At 42.9% G+C, this 22,392-nt stretch overlaps 1 protein-coding gene across 5 annotated transcripts in view; it reads left to right on the top strand.

The window, feature by feature from the left end:
- The window catches only part of UBE2F (ubiquitin conjugating enzyme E2 F (putative)), a 288,300-nt gene that overhangs the window by 5,592 nt on the left and 260,316 nt on the right, over nucleotides 1-22,392 (top strand). For all 5 annotated transcript variants that reach the window (XM_056533947.1, XM_056533948.1, XM_056533946.1 and 2 more), the window contains exon 2: nucleotides 9,618-9,751. In XM_056533947.1, coding sequence (XP_056389922.1) covers nucleotides 9,634-9,751 — 118 coding nt within the window. In that variant the 5' untranslated portion in view covers nucleotides 9,618-9,633. The remainder of the gene's footprint in view (nucleotides 1-9,617; nucleotides 9,752-22,392) is intronic.

Genomic DNA, 22,392 nt, shown 5'->3' with positions numbered 1-22,392 from the left:
TTTAACATGGAAGTCAATGGGAACTGTACAGAACTGTATGTGCATACAGTTCCATCCGGTTTTCACCATACAGTTTTTGACTTTGCACAGTTTTTTATCTTGGAATTTCAATCAAACAAGTAAAACTTTGTTCAAAATGGAGTGAAAAGTTAAAAACGTATAAGTTTTTTTCTTAAAAAATGGATGCAACTGGATGTCAATTTTCAAACCGTATACTTTACACGTAACTGTATACGGGTTAAAATTTGTACACACGTTTTGATACAGTTTGGTCAGGTTTTGAGGAATCCGTTTTTCCTCAAAAACCTGATACGGGAACTGTATTGCAAAAACGTGGTGTGAATATTGTTACACTGCATTACTACAGCAACTCTGTATCCCCAATTTATGAATGAACTGTGATAACCTACCAGCTTATTATCACAGTATTTTTTCACTTCAACGCTGAACATTCTAAACATTTTTGATTGAACTGTGACAAATTGACTACTAAGCGCTTCCACTGTACTACTCATAAACTGTATCCATAATCAACTGAATGAATTTCATCTATACTAGAGACTATTATTAATTGTTTCGATAAACAGCTTACCCCTAAATTTTTTCCCATTTTTTCAATTCTCTTGGACCCCTATACCCCATGCAAGGGCCCTGCTGTAGCTTTATAGGTTGTCCTTTATTATATATATATATATATATATATATATATATATATATTTTAGTCAATTGTTGTATCTAATAAATACCATATATTAACTTTTACTGGACCAACTCTTATTTTATCTATTTTTCTTACTTTCAAATTGTACCTTGAAGACTGGTTTTATATAAATTATATTTATATACCTCCATATATTTTAATTTATAGGCCTTCTTGGGTAAAGGTAACACCTTTAACCTCAGGTACAATCTACTACTAAGTGAGCTACACAACTTTATACATTTCTTTCCCAGATTTGTAAATTATTTCTATTAAAAAAATCTTAATCCTTCAAATAGTTATTAGCTTCTGAAGTTGAGTTGTTGTTTTCTGTCTAACTGCTCTCTGATGACTCACGTCCCGGGAGCTGTGCAGTTCCTATGGGGATATTCTCCCATCATGCACAGCTCCCGGGACATGACATCATCATTGAGCAGTTAGACAGAAAACTTCAGAAGCTAATAACTATTGGAAGGATTAAGATTTTTTAATAGAAGTAATTTACAAATCTGTTTAACTTTCCGGAGCCAGTTGAGATATATATATATATATATATATATATATATATATATATATATATAAAGGTTTTGCCTGGAATACCCCTTTAACCTTACACCCTGGCAGAAGTGAAACCTCTTTACGTAGGGAAAAGCTAGGGAGAAGGGTTTTTCTAGCGGTTTCTGATGGGATAAAATAGCATTTTGCCCTAACTATATGGCAACGCTTTATATGCTATATTATTTTTTGACAACTGACCATAGTTTCTGGGTCCCTGCTAATCTCTTCTTCTTGGTACCCATTTTGACACACAGTGTGTTGAAAAGAGACCAAGACAGCTCACTTTAGCAGTGGGCTATGGAGTTGGCAGCAGTGGCGCTTTAATTCCGGAACCCAGTAAGTAGGCTAAGGCTACAGGCTTGATAGATTCAGCTTGTCATTCAAGTCTAAGTGGCTGGGAGGAGGGCTGAACCAGTTTAAAGGGGTACTTCACTGGCCATCGTTTGGAAGTAAATGTTCCAAACGCTGTTTTCGCACTGTGGGGGTCAGCCACACCAGGGATGTGGAATTTGTATCGCCCGACGCCCGGGACATGCAGTTCCGGGCAGGTAAATTTTTCAGGTCCTCAGCCCTTCTTCGGGCAAGCAGGGCCGGACCTGAAAGACCCTGACAACCACGGTGGCGCTCACATGGGAGTATGGAGAAGGCTCCCGACTCCAGCCCGCTCCATACTCTGCAGCCCCCAACTGGTTTCAGTAGCTAGGGGCTGCCGCTAATAGCCAGGATGCTGGCTGGCTATTAACCCTTTAGGTCGCTGCCGCGGGGGTCCACTATAGAGGTAGCCGGAGGGCTTACCTTTGCTTCCCTGGTGTCTGTGGCTCTGTCACTGATCAATGGATCGCAGAGCACACAGATCAATGGATTCAATAGAACTCTAATGATTCCTCCTAAAAGTCCCCTAAGGGACTAATGAGGTATGAAAAAAATGTTTAATAAAAGTTTAAAAGATACACATTAACCCCCTTCCATATTAAAAGTTCAAATCTCGCATGTAAACATAATAAAAATAAACATATTTGGTATCGCTGCATGCGTAATTGTACGAACTATTAAAATATAACATTATGTATCCCGTACAGTAAATGACGTAAATGTAAAAAAAAATACCAAACCACAGAATTGCAATTTTTATAATATCCCAGAAAAAAAGTTAAAAGCTATTAAAAAGTCAGATCAATACCAAAATGGTACCAATACAAAAAACAGATTATGGTGCAAAAAAATTAGCAATAGCCCTCATACAGCCTGGTATGCAAATTTTTTCTTTTTTTTTTTTTAAGGTACAGGGGTCAGAAAATGGCAATTATAAAAAAAAATTCAGATTTTTTTTTAAAAAAATGAGTAAAACATGATGGAAACTATACAAATCTGGTATTGCTATAATCAGGCTGGTCTAAAGTATCAAAATAACATGTTAGCTAGACCACAAAATAAGTGGCGTAGAAAAGAAAACCACCAAATCTGTAAAATTATCTTTTACTATTTGTTTCACTTCACCAATATTTTTGTTTTTGTTTCAGAGAATATGTTATGGAAAAATGAAAAGGTATCATTATAGTCGTTTGTTGTGGCTTTTATAGGACAAGATAACGAGTGTGTAAAAGTGAAAATTGGTCCGGACAATAAAAAGTATACTTTTTTTAACATCAATTCGATTTTAACATCGACGTCAATGGGAAACGCACATGTATACAGTTCCATACGGGAAACCGTATACGGTTTTTACTTTGCACATGCGCATTTGCATCCTAAAGTCCCCACCCAACACCCCTCCCATTAAAAATGTACCAAATTATCAAAAACGTATGTTTTTAAAAAAAATAAAAATAGACGGAACTGTATGCACTTTTAGAAACAGTATAAAGTTTAAAAACGCATACGGTTTACTTTTTCCCATACTGTTCCATCAGTTTTTTTGCCTTTATGATTTTCTTTAGAAAAACGGATTGAAAATAGTATGGCAAAAACGTGATGTGAACCCAGCCTTAGGTAGTTTGTCCCTAATTCCCTTCCTGTAATGTTACCTAATGATCACATTTCGTCTCTTGGGAAAAAAGACTACAAGCATATTCATCTACTTCATGTGTAACCTTTACAAATATTATTGAAGTGTATATTTGCTCAGTAAATGACTCCCTTCATGTGATGTATGCTTATTCATAGTAAGGGTGCGTTCACACTGAGGAATTCAAGAGGAATTCACGAGGAATAATTTTCGTTCAGGAAATTGTGGCCTTCTGTCATTTTATCAATCAAGCGGAATTCGAGTGGAATTCAATTTTCATGAATTTCCATGCGGAAATGAAGAGGAATGAAGGAGGAGGCTATTCAATCTACTTTTCTGAAGTCCGCTTGAATTCTGCTTGAAAATGATGTCGGGACGAATTTTTTTTTTACCATTGACTTCTATTAGATTCTGCTCATGGATTCTGCTTGAAAAATGAGCATGTTCTTTCTTCGAGGGGAAAGGAATCTGCTAGCAGAATTTCCTCAGTGTGAACAGGACAGCAGAAAAAACATTAAAGTCAATGGGCAGAGGAGATGTGCATTAGTTTGGAGAGGAGAATTCAAGAGGAATTACAGTGGTCCCTCAACATACGATGGTAATTCATTCCAAACGACCCATCGTTTGTCGAATCCATCGTATGTTGAGGGATCCGTGCAATGTAAAGTATAGGCAGCTGTACCCACCTGTCCCCGCCGCTCCGGACCAGGTCCTCACCGCTCCCGATGCTGTCCCAGGGGCTCCCGATGCTGTCCCAGGGGCTCCCGATGCTGTCCCGCTGCTCCGGTGTCTTCTTTGCGATCCTTCGGTGTCTTGCGCATCTTCTCCAGGGTCCGGGCCTCGCTTTCTGGTGATGTTGTTACGCTGCTGCGCCGGCGCGGCGTGCGTAGTGACGTAATAACGGCCCTGGAAAGCAAGGCCCAGACCCTGGAGAAGATGCGCAAGACACCGGAGGATCGCGAAGTGGACCCGGAGCAGCAGGAATAGGTAAGTGAACCTGCCAGGGATGCTTAAACTGCTATCCGACAGCAGCTTAAGCATTTTGCGCTGTCGGATAGCAGTTAATGCGATGGCCCCGACATATAAAAGCATCGTATGTCGATGCTGACATCGACATGCGATGGCCTCTGAGAGGCCATCGTATGTCGATTTTATCATATGTCGGGGCCATCGTAGGTCGGGGGGTTACTGTACTTGAGTAAATTCCTCTTGAATTGCTCAGTGTGAACGCACCCTAACTATTATGCTCCATGGATCTATACATGTGCAGTTCACACCCAGGATGTAAGGCCAGATTGGCCTACGCTCTCTACTTGCAGTATAAGGCCATATTTACACAGCAGGACATTCCACATTGGAATTGCGCACAGAGATTCTGCAGTAGCAGAGTCCCATTAATTTCAGTGGGATTCTGTTGCATTGTTCACGTAGCAGAATTTCCATGTCGAAAATATCTGGCACCAAAATTCAAATTCCGGTGTCTGCAGAAAGAATAGACAAGACTATTCTTTCTGCGGACTACGCATGGAAATGCATTGCCGTCTATGAGTCAACGTGTTTCCAAGCGCTCCTAGTGCCGGCATGTTCTGTCAGGGGAATGTTCGCACTGAGATTTTCCATGCGGATATTCCCCCATGGGAACATAGCCTAACTCGACTGGACTTGCATGGGCTTCCTAACACTGAAGCATTGTGATATGTACCTAGTAACCAGCTTTTGGCGCATATATACGGGATTCACACACTGGCCCTCGTTTACTAACAGGATTCCTACTCTTTTTGTCGGGTTTTGTGCCTAAATTCTGTCACCCGGACCATTTAACAGGATGTGCGACAGAAAACCTGACAGAATCATTGAGTGAAAAAAAAAAACTACAAAATGGGCGTGCTTTTTGGGAAAAGGGGCGTGTTCCCTACATTTCATCCAAAAATGGTTTTCTCTGAAAACCACTCTGAAAATCATGTCAATTTTCTGGGGAAAAAACCCTACACTTTAAAGCATGTATAAAGTTTCCAAAAGCAGAGTTAGGGTGCGTTCACACTGCGGAATCTCCGGTGGCAGAATTCCGCCTTGCAGTCGCCGCTGGAGGTTCTTCGGCGCTAGGGCCACGGGGCACTGAGCCGTCACCATTGACGGCTATGCAGTGCTCGCAGAATCCGCGCAAAGAATGAATATGTTCTCTTTTGCACGGAACAATTTCAGCACTGAAATTCCGCTGAGAAAACGCTGAAATTCCGCAGTGTGAATGGGTCTCACGGAGACCCATTCACACTAATGTTAAGTTCACACGGAATTCTGTAAGTCCCCTTTCACACTACAGGCATCATCCTGCTTTTTTACTGCCGTTATTTTACAATAACGGATGAAAAAAAATACAGATGCAATAACTGGTAATAATGGATGATAACTGATGACCATCATCCGTTATTTTAATGTTTTTTTTTCTTAAACAACCTGATTTTGTTCATCCGTTATTACATGTTACGTGCAGTTTTTTAAATCAGGTTTTTAACCCTTTTTTTGGATGTTAAAAAAACCTGACAATAACTGATGATTAAGGATGTTTTTTTTTTTTGTTTTTTTTTTGAACATCTGATTTCCATAGACTTTTTCCATAGATGGTTTTTCACAATTTTTTTTTGCCAGACCAAAACTTAGTGCATTCACAGTCTTTTGTGCTGGCAAAAATTACTGACATTAGTAAAAATGGACATGCCTGATGCAAAAGGATGTTCAAAAAATCCCATTGACATGAATGTGAGTTTTTATGGCCATTTTCAGGACTTTTTGTCGGGAGTAATAACGGAGGTTTTTTACAGGATGATACCTGTAGTGTGAAAGGGGCCTAAATTAGTAAATACCATGGAAAAAAAAAGGTCGGAACAGCAAAACACAACAAAACCTACACTCCACTCTAAGTAAATCGGGGCCACTGTGTTTTGGACCTTATTTTCCTTGGTGGTTTAAATAAAACGAGGCATTGGACTGACACAGAGAAAAACTATAATGGAAAGAGATTTTTTTTCCCCATTGCTCTATTTGTGAATCCAGTCTCATAAACATCTATTAGCTAATATAGGGGGGAAAAAAAGGGGGGGGGGGGGTCTTCACTAGCATCTTATTGTCTGGTACCAGAGATATATATAATTTTTTTTTTTTTTGTGTGCTGCATATAACACCAGTGTGAGCTGGTTAGTGGGCTGTACTATATGGATCACAGGGCCTTCTACTGCTGCAGCGCCCTAAAGATTCCCCCAATTATTTATTGGCGTAGATATCTGAATGGATACTGATCAGTATATGGGCACCCATACCTTAAATAGCAGTGTTAAATTATGTTTTTATATAGGGATGCTGAAGACTACATTGTTTCCTTTCTTACAGTGTTCTTAAAGTTTGTATCTGATTGTAGCCTACTCTGCCATATACTGCAATATAGGGGGCCTTCTCCAAGTGATAGGATGACAGTAACCTTTTAAATTTAAAAAAGTTCTCTTCTGTTTATTAGGGTCTGGCACACTTAGCAGTACGGTGCCTAGCAAGGCAATGCATGACACATGTAAAATTTCTTAAAGGAAAACTGTCACCAAGATCACCCACACTAAACCCAATACACTGGGTTAATGTGTTAGTGTGGGTGAACAGGAGTCCATACATGGGTGACTTAATTTTTTATGATTTCTTGTCGCAGAGTTGTCGTCCGCTAAAGTTAGTCTATTTGGCCTTCACTTGCGCTCTGAAGGAGTGTCCCCCCCCCCCCCCGCCCCCCCCCCCCCCCCGCCGGCAGCCTTGCCTTGGGTCCTGGAGGATGGGACCTTAGCCCGCCCCCCTTGTTCGCATATTCATTTTCCCCCTTAGCGCAGCGCATCGGGAGAGCACTCTGTGCAGTGTAACTGTGCATGCACCGGTTCCTTTGCTACACCCAGAAGTACCTCTTTTTGAAGTCTCGCTACTCCCGAGTGTATCGAGGGACCAGCGCATGCGCAGTTACACTGTACAGAGCATTCTCCCGACATGCTGCACTCAGGGAGAAAATGAATATCCGAACAAGAGGGGCGTGCTAAGGCCCCTTACTCCCGGGTCCAAAGCAAGGCTGCCGGCGGGGGACCTGCCTTCAGAGCGCAAGTGAAGGGCAAACAGTGGAACTTTAGCGGACGACAACTCGGCTACAAGAAAGCATAAAAAAAGTAAGTGACCCATGTATGGACTCCTGTTCACCCACACTATAACCCAGTGTATTTGGTTTAGTGTGGGTGAACTTGGTGACCTTAAGGACCAGGCCAATTTTATTTTTGCGTTTTTTCCTCCTCTGCTTATAAAATCCATAACTCCTTTATATTTCCATCTACAGACCCTTATAAGGGCTTGTTTTTTGCGTGACCAATTGTACTTTGTAATGAAACCTCTCTAAATTTTTTAGGGGGGAAATTTTAATGAAAAACAAAATGTTGCACATTTTGGAGGGGTTCATTTTCACACTGTACAATTTACGGTAAAAATTACATATGTTCTTTATTCTGTGGGACAATAAGATTAAAATGATACCCATGGCTTGATACTTTTATATTTTTGTACCGCTTAAAAAAATCTAAAACTTTTTGTACAAAATCAGTAATCTAAAATCGCCCTATTTGGACCACCTATAACTTTTTCATTTTTCCGTATATAGAGCGGTAAGAGGGCTCATTTTTTGCGCCGTCCTCTGTACTTTTTTTTTAGATACCACATTTGCATATATAAACATTTTAGATCATTTTTTATGTTTTTTTTTTTATAAAATGTGACAAAAAAAGCAGCATTTTTTCTTCTTATGTTTACGCCATTCACCGTACGGGATCATTAAGATTATATTTTGAAAGTTCGGACATCTACGCACGCGGCAATACCAAATGTTTGTTTATTTTTTTTTTTTAATGACGCTTTTTGGGGGTAAAATGGGAAAAGCGGACAATTTTCATTTTTATTGGGGGAGGGGATTTTTCACTTTTTTTTTACTTTTTATATTTAAATTTTTCAACTTTTATTACACTTTTTATATCTATCTATAGCAATCACTTGATTGCTAATACCGTGCAGTGCTATGTATAGGACACAGCACTGCTCAGTAGGGGTATGAATCGCCAAGAATTTGGCGATACGATTCGAATCGCGATACCAGTGTGGCGATTCGATGTATCGCGATACAGTCTAGGTGACGATACATCACGATATATCCCGATACATTGCCCACCTGGAAGCATTCATAGATCACAATGGACGCCGCTGTCAGCTTTGATAGCGGCGATCTAGTAGTCCAACGCGCACTTTTCTAATTTTATCCCGTCCGGGCTGCAAAATAAAAGAAAACGCACTCTCTCTCTTACCTGCCAACGAGCCCCCGGGTGTTCGGTCCCCGGGCTGTATTCTTCTTACTTCCTGTTTGCCCGGCACGTCACATGGAGCTTCAGCCTATCACCAGCAGAGGCGGGACATCGCTGCGGCCGGTGATAGGCTGAAGCTCCGTGTGACGTGTCGGGCTAACAGGAAGTAAGAAGAATACAGCCCGGGGACCGAACACCTGTACCGGAGCTCCGGGGGCTCGTTGGCAGGTAAGAGAGAGAGTGCGTTTTCTTTTATTTTGCAGCCCGGACGGGATAAAACGAGAAAAGTGCGTGCCGGAGTACTCCTTTAATAGCCAGCCGCGGCGATCGCCGCATGCTGGCTATTAGCGGCGGCCCCCGGCTACTGAGAACAGCCGGGGGCTGCAGAGTATGGAGCCCGCTCCATACAGCCAGAGCGCCGTCACATCAGATCCGGCCTGCCCGGCTCCACAAATGTGGAACTTGTAACTCCTGATGCCCGGGACATGCTGTTCCGGGCGTCAGGAGATACAAATTCCACATCCCTAAAAGAATCGATTCAAAAATATTTTGAATCGATTCAGTATCGCCAAATGACAAAATCGCGATAATCGCGCGAATCGATTCTTTTCTTACATCCCTACTGCTCAGTATTATCGGTCATCTTCTGCTCTGGTCTGCTCGATCTCAGACCAGAGCAGAAGACCCCGGGAGACGACCAGAGCCAGGTAAGGGGACCTCCGGCCGCCATGCTGGATGATCGGATCACTGCGGCAGCGCCAAACCAGGACGTACATTTACGTCCGTGGTCGTTAAGGGATAAAGCCACCATTAGACCAGGTGCACATATTTGTAGTTTTTTCTCTTTTGTAACTAAAACAAAGAGTGGTTGTAAAAGAGGAGCGTCTCCTTTGGACTGGTTCCATAGTGTTCTAATGTCTGTTTCTGCATGTCCCAAGTTATATGTAATAACATAAATAAACATGAATCTGATGGAATTCTCTTACCTTTGTAGGTAATAATAAAGCGGGATGTTGACGCTAGCAAGCAAGCTAAAGCGGGATGATGGTGTGAAAGGGAACAGGGCATCCAGCACTGCCCCAGACTCCACTCGCAGAGTATCCATCCGAGACAGATTACTTATTAAAGGTAATGTTTTGTCCCTACATAAGAAAAAGTCATCATAATATATGTTAAATGTAGTGTAGCCAAAATGTGTGTGTCTTAATGAGTAGCTGTCATATCCCACAAAAATAAAAAATTAATTTTGTTACTCAATAAGTAATCCTGAACATGTACACACAGTTTCTATGGGTCTAGTACCTATATTTCTCTCACAAATACCTTCTATCTGTTGCTTACTTTGTTTGTCATTTTGTTAATTGGAGGAGGGTGCGTCCGCACTCTGCATGACTCCCTGAGACTAAAACAGAGCAAAATCTACTTGTCCCTCATGACGATCCACTTGTCCGGACCAATTTTGGCTTTTACACTCTCATTTTTTCCTCCTCGCCCTATAATAGCCATAACTACCTACTATAATGATACCTTTTAATTTTTCAATAACAAATTCTCCGAGCCAAAAAATGTATAAATATATACCGTATATACTCGAGTATAAGCCGAGTTTTTCAGCACGATTTTTCGTGCTGAAAACACCCCCCTCGGCTTATACTCGAGTGAACTCCCCCACCCGCAGTGGTCTTCAACCTGCGGACTTCCAGAGGTTTCAAAACTACAACTCCCAGCAAGCCAGGGCAGCCATCGGCTGTCCGGGCTTGCTGGGAGTTGTAGTTTTGAAACCTCCGGAGGTCCGCAGGTTGAAGACCACTGCGGCCTTCAACATCATCCAGCCCCCTCTCACCCCCTTTAGTTCTGAGTACTCACCTCCGCTCGGCGCTGGTCCGGTCCTGCAGGGCTGTCCGGTAAGGAGGTGGTCCGGTGAGGAGGTGGTCCGGGCTGCTATCTTCACCGGGGAGGCCTCTTCTAAGCGCTTCGGGCCCGGCCTCAGAATAGTCACGTTGCCTTGACAACGACGCAGATACGTCGTTGTCAAGGCAACGGCTCTATTCCGGGCCGGAAGCGCGGAGAAGAGGCGCCCCCGGTGAAGATAGCAGCCCGGACCACCTCCTCACCGGACCACCTCCTTACCGGACAGCCCTGCAGGACCGGACCAGCGCCGAGCGGAGGTGAGTACTCAGAACTAAAGGGGGTGAGAGGGGGCTGGATGATGTTGAAGGCCGCAGTGGTCTTCAACCTGCGGACCTCCGGAGGTTTCAAAACTACAACTCCCAGCAAGCCCGGACAGCCGATGGCTGCCCGGGCTTGCTGGGAGTTGTAGTTTTGAAACCTCTGGAGGTCCGCATGTTGAAGGCCGCAGTGGTCTTCAACCTGCGGACCTCCGGAGGTTTCAAAACTACAACTCCCAGCAAGCCCGGACAGCCGATGGCTGCCCGGGCTTGCTGGGAGTTGTAGTTTTGAAACCTCTGGAGGTCCGCAGGTTGAAGACCACTGAGGGCGAATGATGAGAAGAGGATGATGAAGGGGGGGGGGGGGGTGTGGGGATGATGAAGGGGGGTGGGGATGATTACAAGGGGATGATGAAGGGGGGATGTGTGGGATGATAAGGGGATGTGTGGGATGATGACAAGGGGATGATGAAGGGGGGATGTGTGGGATGATGACAAGGGGATGATGAAGGGGGGATGTGTGGGATAAGGGGATGTGTGGGATGATGACAAGGGGATGATGAAGGGGGGATGTGTGGGATAAGGGGATGTGTGGGATGATGACAAGGGGATGATGAAGGGGGGATGTGTGGGATGATGACAAGGGGATGATGAAGGGGGGATGTGTGGGATGATAAGGGGATGTGTGGGATGATGACAAGGGGATGATGAAGGGGGGATGTGTGGGATGATAAGGGGATGTGTGGGATGATGACAAGGGGATGATGAAGGGGGGATGTGTGGGATGATAAGGGGATGTGTGGGATGATGACAAGGGGATGATGAAGGGGGGATGTGTGGGATGATGACAAGGGGATGATGAGGATGTTAATGACGGGTCTGGATGATGACAGGGGGGGATGAGGTATTTCCCACCCTAGGCTTATACTCGAGTCAATAACTTTTCCTGGGATTTTGGGTTGAAATTAGGGGTCTCGGCTTATACTCGGGTCGGCTTATACTCGAGTATATACGGTAATCAGTGAAGTGAAATTGAAATAGTAAAAGATAATTTAGCAAATTTGGTGGTTTTCTTTTCTACACCATTTACTTTGTGGTTGAGCTAACATGTTATTTTGATACTTTAGGCCGGCCTGATTACAGCAATACCAGATTTGGATAGTTTCCGTCATGTTTTACTAATTAAAAAAAAAAAATCTGAACTTTTTTTAATTTTTTTAATTCCATTTTTTGATCCCGGTAGTTTTTTCTTTTTTTCTTTTGCATACCAGGCTGTATGAGGGCTAATTTTTTGCACCATAATCTTTTTTGTATCGGTACCATTTTGGTATTAATCTGACTTTTTAATCGCTTTTTCACTTTTTTTTTTCTGGGATATAAAAATTGCAATTCTGTGGTTTGGTATTCTTTTTACATTTACGTAATTTTCTGTATGGGATGCATAATGTTATTTTTGAATAGTTCGTACAATTACGCATGCAGCGATACCAAATATGTTTATTTTTTTATGTTTACATGTTTTCATATAGGAAAAGGGGGGGATTTGAACGTTTAACATAGGAGTTAAAGGGGTATTCCGGGCAAAAACATCTTATCCCATATCCAAAGGATAGGGGATAAGATGTCTGATCGCGGGGGGCCCACTGCTGAGACCATCTCCAGTTTCGGAAACCTCTGAGTTTCCGGGACTGGGGACATGAATTCACGCCACGCCCCAGGGCCGTCACGCCCCCTCCCATAGACATGAATGGAGGGGGCGTGGCGTGATGTCACGTCCACAGTCCCGGAAACCCGGAGGTTTTTGGAAACTGGAGTTTCAGCACCCGCATTCTGTGCATGGATTTTTTTTTTTTTTTATACACTTTATTAGACTTTTAGGGAGAATCACTAGATTCCTCATGCAGATCAATAGAGTTCTATTGAACTGCATTGAACTGTGTGCTCTGCGATCCATTGATAGACCCTAGTCCAACCATGCTCTATCAATGACAGGGCCACAGACACCAGGGAAGCAGAGGTAAGCCCTCCGGCTACCTCTATAGTGGAGACCCCCCCCCCCCTCAATGGCGCTGCGGGGGGAGATCCACCCCACTAGTCCACCAGGGAGCATTCACATGTCCCTTTAGACACTGCTTTGACATTGGCGATCTAAAGGGTCAGTAGCCAGCCGCGGCATGCTGGCTATTAGCGGCAGCCCCCGGCTACTGAGAACAGGCTGGGGGGCTGCAGAGTACGGAGCGGGTAGGAGTCGGGAGCCCGCTCCATATAGATTGCTGAACACCGCCGCGCTTGTCAGGTCTGGCCCTGCTTGCCCAAAGCAGGGCTAAGGGCCGTAAAAATTCACCTGCCCAGCGCCTGGAACTGCATGTCCCGGGCGTCGAGCGATAGGAATTCCACAACCCTGACTACAGGCTGCTATATAACCCCTCCTCTGTCTCACTTACTGGACTTAGTCCATGCCTTCACTTCAGCTTGGATAAAGATGATACTGCAGCTGGACAGAATTCTGTTCTGGATGGTAAGCCATGATTTCAATAAATTAAAAAAATGTACATGAAGTATTTTAAAAAGGTTAATGTTTTGCCAAGATGTACAGCATATAAAAACGTTTTTGAATCTGACAGTACCCATTTACAGTGCCTTGCAAAAGTATTCACCCCTTGACTTTTTTCGTATTTTGGTGCCTCACAACCCGGAATCGCACGAGAAGGGGAAAAAAAAAAGTGTGCAACCATAGGTAATGCACACCAACACATATGCATGTAATTATAGGTACATTTTTATCAGCAAAACAAAAGGAAAAGGGGGAAGACATCCACCATTAAAACACTTACAACCACACACAGCATAGGAATGTAATCCTACCTCAACCCCCTAGCTCACGCACAATAGCGTGCAAGATGAAGACTGTCCCATATACATATAAATGAAAATGACGCTAGGACTTCTAATAGTAACATGAACATAAGTGACCAGTAATAGCTCAAAAGCGAATATAAAGTGTGCAGTGTAGTGAAAATAAGAAGTAAAATATATAATACAACACCGGCGCACTAGATGTATAGTTAAGCAGCCTTGATGCAACGGAGTGAATCCTTGTTTTTTCACTCTAGAAAGGGGGTTACGCGTTTCTTACGCGTTTCAGAAAGTACGCTTTCCTTCCTCAGAGATCTTTGAAGAAGTAAAGTGTACTCTTTGAAACGCGTAAGATCCTTTTTGGCCCTATGCACTTGCAGTAGTGACGTCACTAGCAGTTTTATCAGGTCACCCCATAACATTGCATTTCCAGGGAAGCTAGCCGGTGAGACTCTTCAGGCTGGGGCAGTTCCCCCGGCGTTTGGCTCCCTGTCATCACGGAACTCCGCACACGTTACATGACTTCACCTAGGTTCTGCCAGTTATCCGGGACCACAACTGAGAAGTAGAAGTCAAAGAACCGCAAGCTCGAAGTGAAGCTGTGCTTTACCGGTGAACTCTGCATGAACTGTAAGGAAGTGCCCTACAGTTTAGGTCCTTCTATAGTGCCGATGCACAATACTATTGTTTGAAGAAGTAAAATATGCATGAGTATATCCACCAAGTTTATTAATAAATATGTGCACTTAGTCAAATAGGACCATATAAAAAAAATATATACCCTATGCCAATGACAATAAAAATGTGTACTCAGTCAAACAATAAGACAAATAGCAATATGTATACTCAAGGGCTTTGGCATACAGATTGTATGAAGGAATATGCAATGAAGGACAGCTTCACCAAAAGATAGGGGGACAGCTTGTCCCACGCGTTCCACCACCCACTACAGCGGCTTCCTCAGGACTCCTGAAGAAGCCGCCGCAGCGGGTGGCAGAGCACGTGGGGAAAGCTGTCCCCCTATCTTTTGGTGAAGCTGTCCTTCATTTCATATTCCTTCATACAATCTGTATGCCAGAGCCCAAGTCGCTTTGGAGAAGTCTCTATGAGTTTGCCACATCTTACCACTGGGATATTTGCCCATTCCTCCTTGCAAAACGGTTTTAGCCCTTTCAAGTTGGACGGTTTGCGCTTGTGAACAGCAACCTTTAAGTCTGACCCCAGGTTTTCGATTGGATTGAGATCTGTGCTTTGACTAGGCCATTCCAAAACATTTTACAGGTTTCCCCTTAAAGGGGTACTACCGTGGAACACTTACTGGTGCCAGAAAGTTAAACAGATTTGTAAATCACTTCTATTAAAAAAATCTTAATCCTTCCAGTACTTTTTAGGGGCTGTATACTAAAGAGAAATCCAAAAAGAAATGCATTTCCTGTGATGTCCTGACCACAGTGCTCTCTGGTGACCTCTGCTGTCCATTTTAGGAACTGTCCAGAGAAGCATATGTTTGCTATAGGTATTTTCTCCAGTTCCTAAAATGGACAGCAGAGAGCACTGTGGTCAGGACATCACAGGAAATGCATTTCATTTTTGTATACAGCCCCTAAAAAGTACTGGAAGGATTAAGATTTTTTAATAGAAGTGATTTACAAATCTGTTTAACTTGCTGGCACCAGTTGATTTAAAAAAAAAAAAAAAGTTTTCCACGGTAGTACCCCTTTAAACCACTCAAGTGTTGCTTTAGCAGTGTGTTTGGGATAATTGTCCTGCTGGAAGGTGAACCTCCGTCCCAGCCTCAAATCATGCACAGAGTGGTACAGGTTTTGCTCAAGAATATCCCTGTATTAAGCACCATCCATCTTTCCCTCAACTCTGACCAGTTTCCCAGTCCCATCTGCTGAAAAACATGGTAAATGGTATTGGTAGGATAGTATTCTTTGGGTGATGTAATATGTTGGGTTTGCACCAGACATAGCGTTTTCTTTAGCTGAAAAGTTAAATTTTAGTCTCATCAGACCAGAGCACCTTCCTCCATACATTTTGGAAGTCTCCCACGTGCCTTTTCGCAAACTCACAACGTGCCTTTTTGTTTTTAGCTGAAAGTAATGGCTTTCTTCTGCCCACTCTGCCATAAAGCCCAACTTTATGGAGTGTACGGCTTATTGTCGTCCTATGTACAGATATTCCAGTCTCTGCTGTTACCTTAGGTCTCTGTGCTGCCTCTCTGGTGCCCTCCTTGCCCGTTCCGTGAGTTTTGGTGGGTGGCCGTCTCTTGGCAAGTTTGCTGTTGTGCTATGTTCTTTCCATTTGGTTATGATAGATTTGATGGTGCTCCTGGGGATCATCAAAGTTTTGGATATTTTTTACAGCCATACCCTGACTTGTACTTCTCAACAACATTGTCCCTTACTTGTTTGGAGAGTTCCTTGGTCTTCATGGCAGTGTTTGGTTACTGATGCCTCTTGCTTAGGTGTTGCAGCCTCTGGGGCCTTTCAAAAACTGTGTATATATGTACAGTAGTGACATATCATGTGACACTTAGATTGCACACAGGTGGACATCATTTCACTAATTGTGACTTCTGAAGATAATTGGTTGCATCAGAGCTTTTTATGGGCTTCCTAACAAAGGTATGAATACATACAAACATGCCAATTTTCTGTTTTCTATTTCTAAAAAATAGTTTTATTTATATATATTTTCTCATTTCACTTCACCAAACTAAGGGTACTTTCACACTGCTGTTGGACTCTGCTATTCGGAGCTCTGTTGCCAACTTTGTCAGAACGATGGGAGTTTAGCGGAGAAAAAATAGTGCATGCACCATTTTTTTTCTCCGCTATACTACTAGATCCCTGATGGACCCCATTCCATTGTGCTCAGTCTCGTTTTCAGGTTCCAGTGCAAAAAACAAAACAAAAAGTGCTGAACAGACCCTGAACAGGATGGATGTGAACTGCAGTGTGAAAGCATCCTTAGAATATTGTGTTCTGATCCATCACATAAAATTCAGATTAACAAAACATTGAACTTAAGGCTGTAATGTACCAAATTACGAAAAAACTAGAGGAATACTTTTGCAAGGCACTGTAACTGTGTTTTGTCCATTCCTATATATGAAATGGATACTGACTATCCAATGAGTATCTGCCCTCGTCCTAGTTGGATATCAAGGCCGGTGCATGCATGAGAAGAACCACACTGACACATAGCTCAGCTAGATGATGCTTCCTCTATTGCAACAGTTTAAATTGGTTTATATAGACTGTAAGCAATGTGCCATGTTGCGATTGGTTTCTTACATCTGCAGGTGTTTTTCATTCAGGATGTGGGTCTTATGATCTTGTGTAGCTCCGGAATGAGGTGCCATCTTATACACATTGTTTCAAGCATCATGGGAGGGGGAGCTAGTGGCCATTTTAGCAAGCATACCTCCGCTTTTGTGCAAGGAGAAGCACTGCCAGAGCCCTTCAAAATGACCTCCAGCAGGCCACAAATGTGCATGTGTCCACTCAAACGGTCAGAAACAGACTCTGAGGGTGGTATGAGAGCTTGACTTCCACAGGTGGGGGTTGTGCTTACAGCCCAACACCGTGCAGGACGTTTGGCATTTGCCAGAGAACACAAAGATTGGCAAATTTGCCACTGGCGCCCTGTGCTCTTCACAGATGAAAGCAGGGTCAGTAATGGTGTGGGGTGGCATTTCTTGGGGGGGGGGGGCTGCAAAGCCCATCATATGCTTGCCAGAGGTAGGGTATGTTCACACTACGTAATTCCCGCGGAATTCCGTGAACGGAATTATAAGCTGAGAACATAAACATCAGTGGGAATGGGTTTCCGTGAGACCCATTCACACTGAGCAATTTCAGCGACGGACAATTCCGCCGCTGAAATTGTTGTGCGCAAAGAAAGAACATGTTCATTCTTTGCGCGGAAATCCGCGAACACTGCATAGCAGTCAATGGTAACGGCGCAGTGCCGCGCGGTCCTACCGCCAAAATATTTCGGCGGTAGCCACCAGAATGGAATCTCTGCTCGCGGAATCCTGCGAGTGGAGATTCTGTTCACAATCCGTAGTGTGAACATACCCGTAGTCTGACTGCCATTAGGTACCGAGATGAGATCCTCAGACCCCTTGTGAGACCATATGCTGGTGTGGTTAGCCCTGGGTTCCTCCTTGCAAGACAATGCTAGACCTCATGTGGCTGGAGTGTGTCAGCAGTTCCTGTAAGAGGAAAGCATTGATGCTATGGACTGGCCCGCCCGTTCCCCAGACTGGCCCACCCAAATCCAATTGAGCACATCTGGGACATCATCTCTCGCTCCATCCACCAACGCCACATTGCACCACAGACTGTCCAGGAGTTGGCAGATGCTTTAGTCCAGGTCTGGGAGGACATCCCTCAGGAGACCATCCGCCACCTCATCAGGAGCATGCCCAGTCATTGTAGGGAGGTCATACGGTCACGTGGAGGCCACACACACTACTGAGCCTCATTTTGACTTGTTTTCAGGACATTACATAAAGTTGGATCATCCTGTAGTGTGGTTTTCCACTTTGATTTTGAGTGTGACTCCATATCCCGACCTCCATGGGTTGATAAATTTGATTTCCATTGATAATTTTTGTGTGATTTTGTTGTCAGCACATTCAACTATGTAAAGACGAAAGTATTTCATACGATTAGTTCATTCATTCACATCTAGGATGTGTTATCTTAGTGTTCCCTTTACTTTTTTGAGCAGTGTAAAAGTGCTAATGCTTCAGCACAATTCTGGTGCCTAGATTGCGAGGCCCCACTTCTCTAGGATACAGCACCTTTTTCGACAACCAATATGGAGGGTAAGATCCCTCGGTTTAGCTTGGAATGTGTAGGGTGATTATTTTTCTGTCTCTCTCTCTCTCTCTCTCTCATATGAATGGAGGGGACGTAATAGCTTTGGTCGCCCGTCATCCAGCACGGAACAAAGTTTTCTCCATGCACCGGACCCCCGCGATCAGACTACTTATCCCCTATCCTTTTTAAATTGGGAATAAAATGTTTAGGGACAGAGTACCCCTTTAAGAAAGGGCGTGGTTTATGCCTGACACTAGTTGGTGAGTTTGCATTTGTCTGTTTGTGCCAGACTAGAAAGATATTGCAATAAATAACCTATGTTGTGCAATGAACGTTTCTGCTTTTTGTCTGGTTAGGGTTATGCTCGTTATTGGAGCCGTCTTCCTCTGAAACATTTTAATGAGTCATTAGTCTTCATACTAAACATTTCAAGTTTTCTTGCGCGCACAAGGTTGAATTATTAAAGTTATCCAGCGCCCATCTAGAGTTTCCTCATGTGAGTGGGATGACCTCGTTCACAAGTATCCACTTTACATCTATGCAATAAATAATATACACAACTCTGCAGAATGGTAGCCTTACATGCCTTACAATGTGCCAGCCCCGTCCCCAGCGTACAACTGCTTTAATATTGCATGCGTAAATTGTTCCATCCATCCTCAGTCCAGGTTTTCCTGTATTCACCTTAAATTTATTGTGCAGATTAAAAGCATAAGTAAGTCCTGGAGATGCAATAAATTGAAAGCTCCAGCGTATTTCTCTAGTTTTTAATATTATGTTAGAACAGAAACAAGTCTTTTTTAAATGATGAACTAATGAAATGTTAATATAGTAAAAATGTATTTCTTTTGATATGTGTGCTTATTAAAAGGCTATAGTAATGCAGGTATCCAGTTCATCCATAGTCATAATTAATAAACTCCATCCTTCCTCTGTTTAGTCCCTGTCACTTTAAATACAGGTATCAATATGAATAGGGATTGTTTGACCATTAGCACTTATCTCCTAGTCACATAAGGATATGTTCATACGGCGGAATGACCGTGCAGAATTCCCCAGGAACTTTCCACATGGACATTCTGCTGCCCTGTTTACACAGTATAATTTCTGCAGCAGATGTTTCTGCTGTGGAAATCCCAATTCCGCTGTCCGCAAAAAGAATTTACATGTCTATTCTTTGCCATCTATTATACGGCACATTTCAAGCGGTCCTAGCGCCCGCCAGATATTTCAAATGTACGGAACATCTGCACATGTTTTCCGTGCGGACATACCGTACATTTTACGTCATGTGAACATGGCCTAAGTCTATGACTGTTGGAAATGGCCAGTGAGCTCAAGAACAACGTTCTGAATCTCTCATCGGGCTGGAGCTGCAGTCATTGGGGCACACCACTGCTCCATTCCTGGTCTAGAGTTGCTGAAAATAGCAAAGTACCGTGCTTTGTCTATCTATGGCAGCTTACATACACTAAACATGGAGCTAAAGGATTTTTGAGTATTGCCCTATCATGGTTTTGGACCCTGTGTTGGATCACAGGGGGGGGGTTCTTGCAGTTGACAGCGGAGACCACTTATTCCTTCTCCTTGTGTATGTGATGCAGAGTGTTCTAGCAGCAGTACTGCAAAAAAAAAAAAAAAAAAAAGCCTCCATCCTCCTGTGCTCCCTTTGTATATTACAGCTGGAACTCTGCTCCAGTAGTCGAGATCGGAGATCATTCCGATCCAGTCTATTTAACCTAAGATGGCACATTGAATAGTTAGGAGGAGTAGACGAAGAAATTATGGCGGGGGGGGGGGGGGTGCATATGAGAAAAAAAAAGTAATTGTCTTCTTAAGGGTCTAGTCACACATACAGTATCTTGCACATTAGCTGTGCACAGAGCTTTCAGCAGGGAGAGCTTTTGCTCTGTGATTGACACTTCAAAAACACTGGTTGTGGGCAAGCTATTAGCAATTAGCATGTTTCACTGACAAAGAACAGCTTGCACACAAGCAGCAGAGCCGGATTGTCTGAAGTGTCAGTGTTTGTTTAAATAAAGATAAAGTTCTCGGACAGATAACGTCTCTCTCTCCTGCTCTGAAAGTGTGTGACGTCAACATCAGCCGGTCCGTAAGTGGGCAGTAAACAAGAGGCAGAGAAAAGTAGCTGTAACATGAAAAGGAGGCAAGTTCAAAAATGTATAGATATTTACAAAAGTGTACAACTATACATACTCTACAATTTAATAACTGTGAGGCCCGAAATAACTGTGTCCTTTGACCCCTAATGACTCAGCGATTTTTTCATTTTTGTATTTAAATTTTTTCTTCTCTTGGGCGTGGTGTGCACAGTGTCTAGTCATTACAAGTTGATACTGGTGGTGTTTAACTCTATCTTCCCAGGAAATAGTCTGGAGCACTCACCACTCAAGTGTAGTTTATTGCAGAAGCCGGGCTACATGCCCATGTAACAAAAAACTACACTTGATCAGTGGTGAAAGCTCCGAGCTGTTTTCTTTTCCTGGGTACTTTTCTAATGACCTTATTCATTTGACCACAAAATATACAGCGAAGTAAAAAAAATGTTGTTGAGCAAAATAAAAAAAACAAAACCCAATTTTCTAATTTTGGGGGTGGGGTTAGTTTCTACTCAATTTACAGTTAAAAATAACATGTTATCTTTATTCTGTAGGTCCATACAATTTCTACGATACCCAATTTATTTAGGGGTTTTATTTTACTACTTTTAAAAAATGATAACTTTTTGTAAGAAACTTATTAAAATTGTTCTCTTCTGACGCCTGTAACAATTTTTTTTTTTTTTTTAAATAGTGTACAGGGCTGTTTGAGGGCCCATTTTTTATGTTGTATTCTGTAGTTTTTATCTACTACTATTTTTAATTTAATTTGGACTTTTTGATTGCTCTTTTTTCATCGTTTTTCTGGAACATTAAGTGACAATAATCTGCATTTCTGGACTGTTGTATTTTTGTACGTTTAGGCCCTTCACCATACGGTTTCATTATCATTATAGATCTGATATTTCCGCATGCAGCGTTACCAAATTCGTTTGTTTATTTTAATTAAGTTATTTAATAAAGCATAGAGATGCAGAGAGAAAATTAGATGGCGTGGAGGCTGGTAGGAACCCTGTCGTGTCTACTGAGGTGGACCTGTTCTCCCTTCCCCGCAACTCATAAGTACCAGTATTTAACTGGATTTAAGTCTCACAATTGACTTTCATTGTGACATCTAAAGGGTAAACAGAATCGCAATGGCTATTGGCTGCGGACCCTTACTATCGATATGAGTTGAGGGCCGCCCGGTACAGAGCGGGATATCGGCAGAATCTCGCTCCAAAGCCAGTTTCAACCCCAGGACGCACCAAGATGTCATGGAGTGGGAAGGGGTTTAAAGCTCACTGTCATGTGAAACAACTTTAGACATGTTGACCAGATTTGTCAAAAGTATAGGTCACTGCCACTTCGAGCTATAAAGTGGGTAATATAAGTATTGAACATGTCACTAAAAATGGCATCTGCTAATTTCAAGTCTTTTTGAAGCTCTCCACAAGTGGTCCTGGGCTCTTGGACAAATCTTCTGATTATTCTTTTCACTCCTTGCGAGGAACATCTGGTTGGGGCAATTTTGTAGTGAAATGATTCTTTCCACTTCTGTATTATGGCCCCAACAGTACTCACTGGAGCATTCATAAGCTCAAAAATATGCCCATATTAGGGACAGGGCACAATGGGCAACAACAGGTTCCGATGGATCCCACTCACTATAATGGGGTCCATCGGGCGCTGTTGTTTTTTTTAGCGGCAGTAGCGGGAGAAAAAGACGTTGCATGCACTAATTTTTCACCCGCTATTCTCCTCTCCTTTCCTGACATCTACTGCCTACCGGGTCATAATGGTAGTGT

Source organism: Hyla sarda, chromosome 8 (genome assembly GCF_029499605.1).
Source record: "Hyla sarda isolate aHylSar1 chromosome 8, aHylSar1.hap1, whole genome shotgun sequence".
Lineage (NCBI taxonomy): Eukaryota > Metazoa > Chordata > Amphibia > Anura > Hylidae > Hyla > Hyla sarda.
Note: the sequence above shows the minus strand (reverse complement) of the source record. Positions and strands in the feature narration are given on the sequence as shown.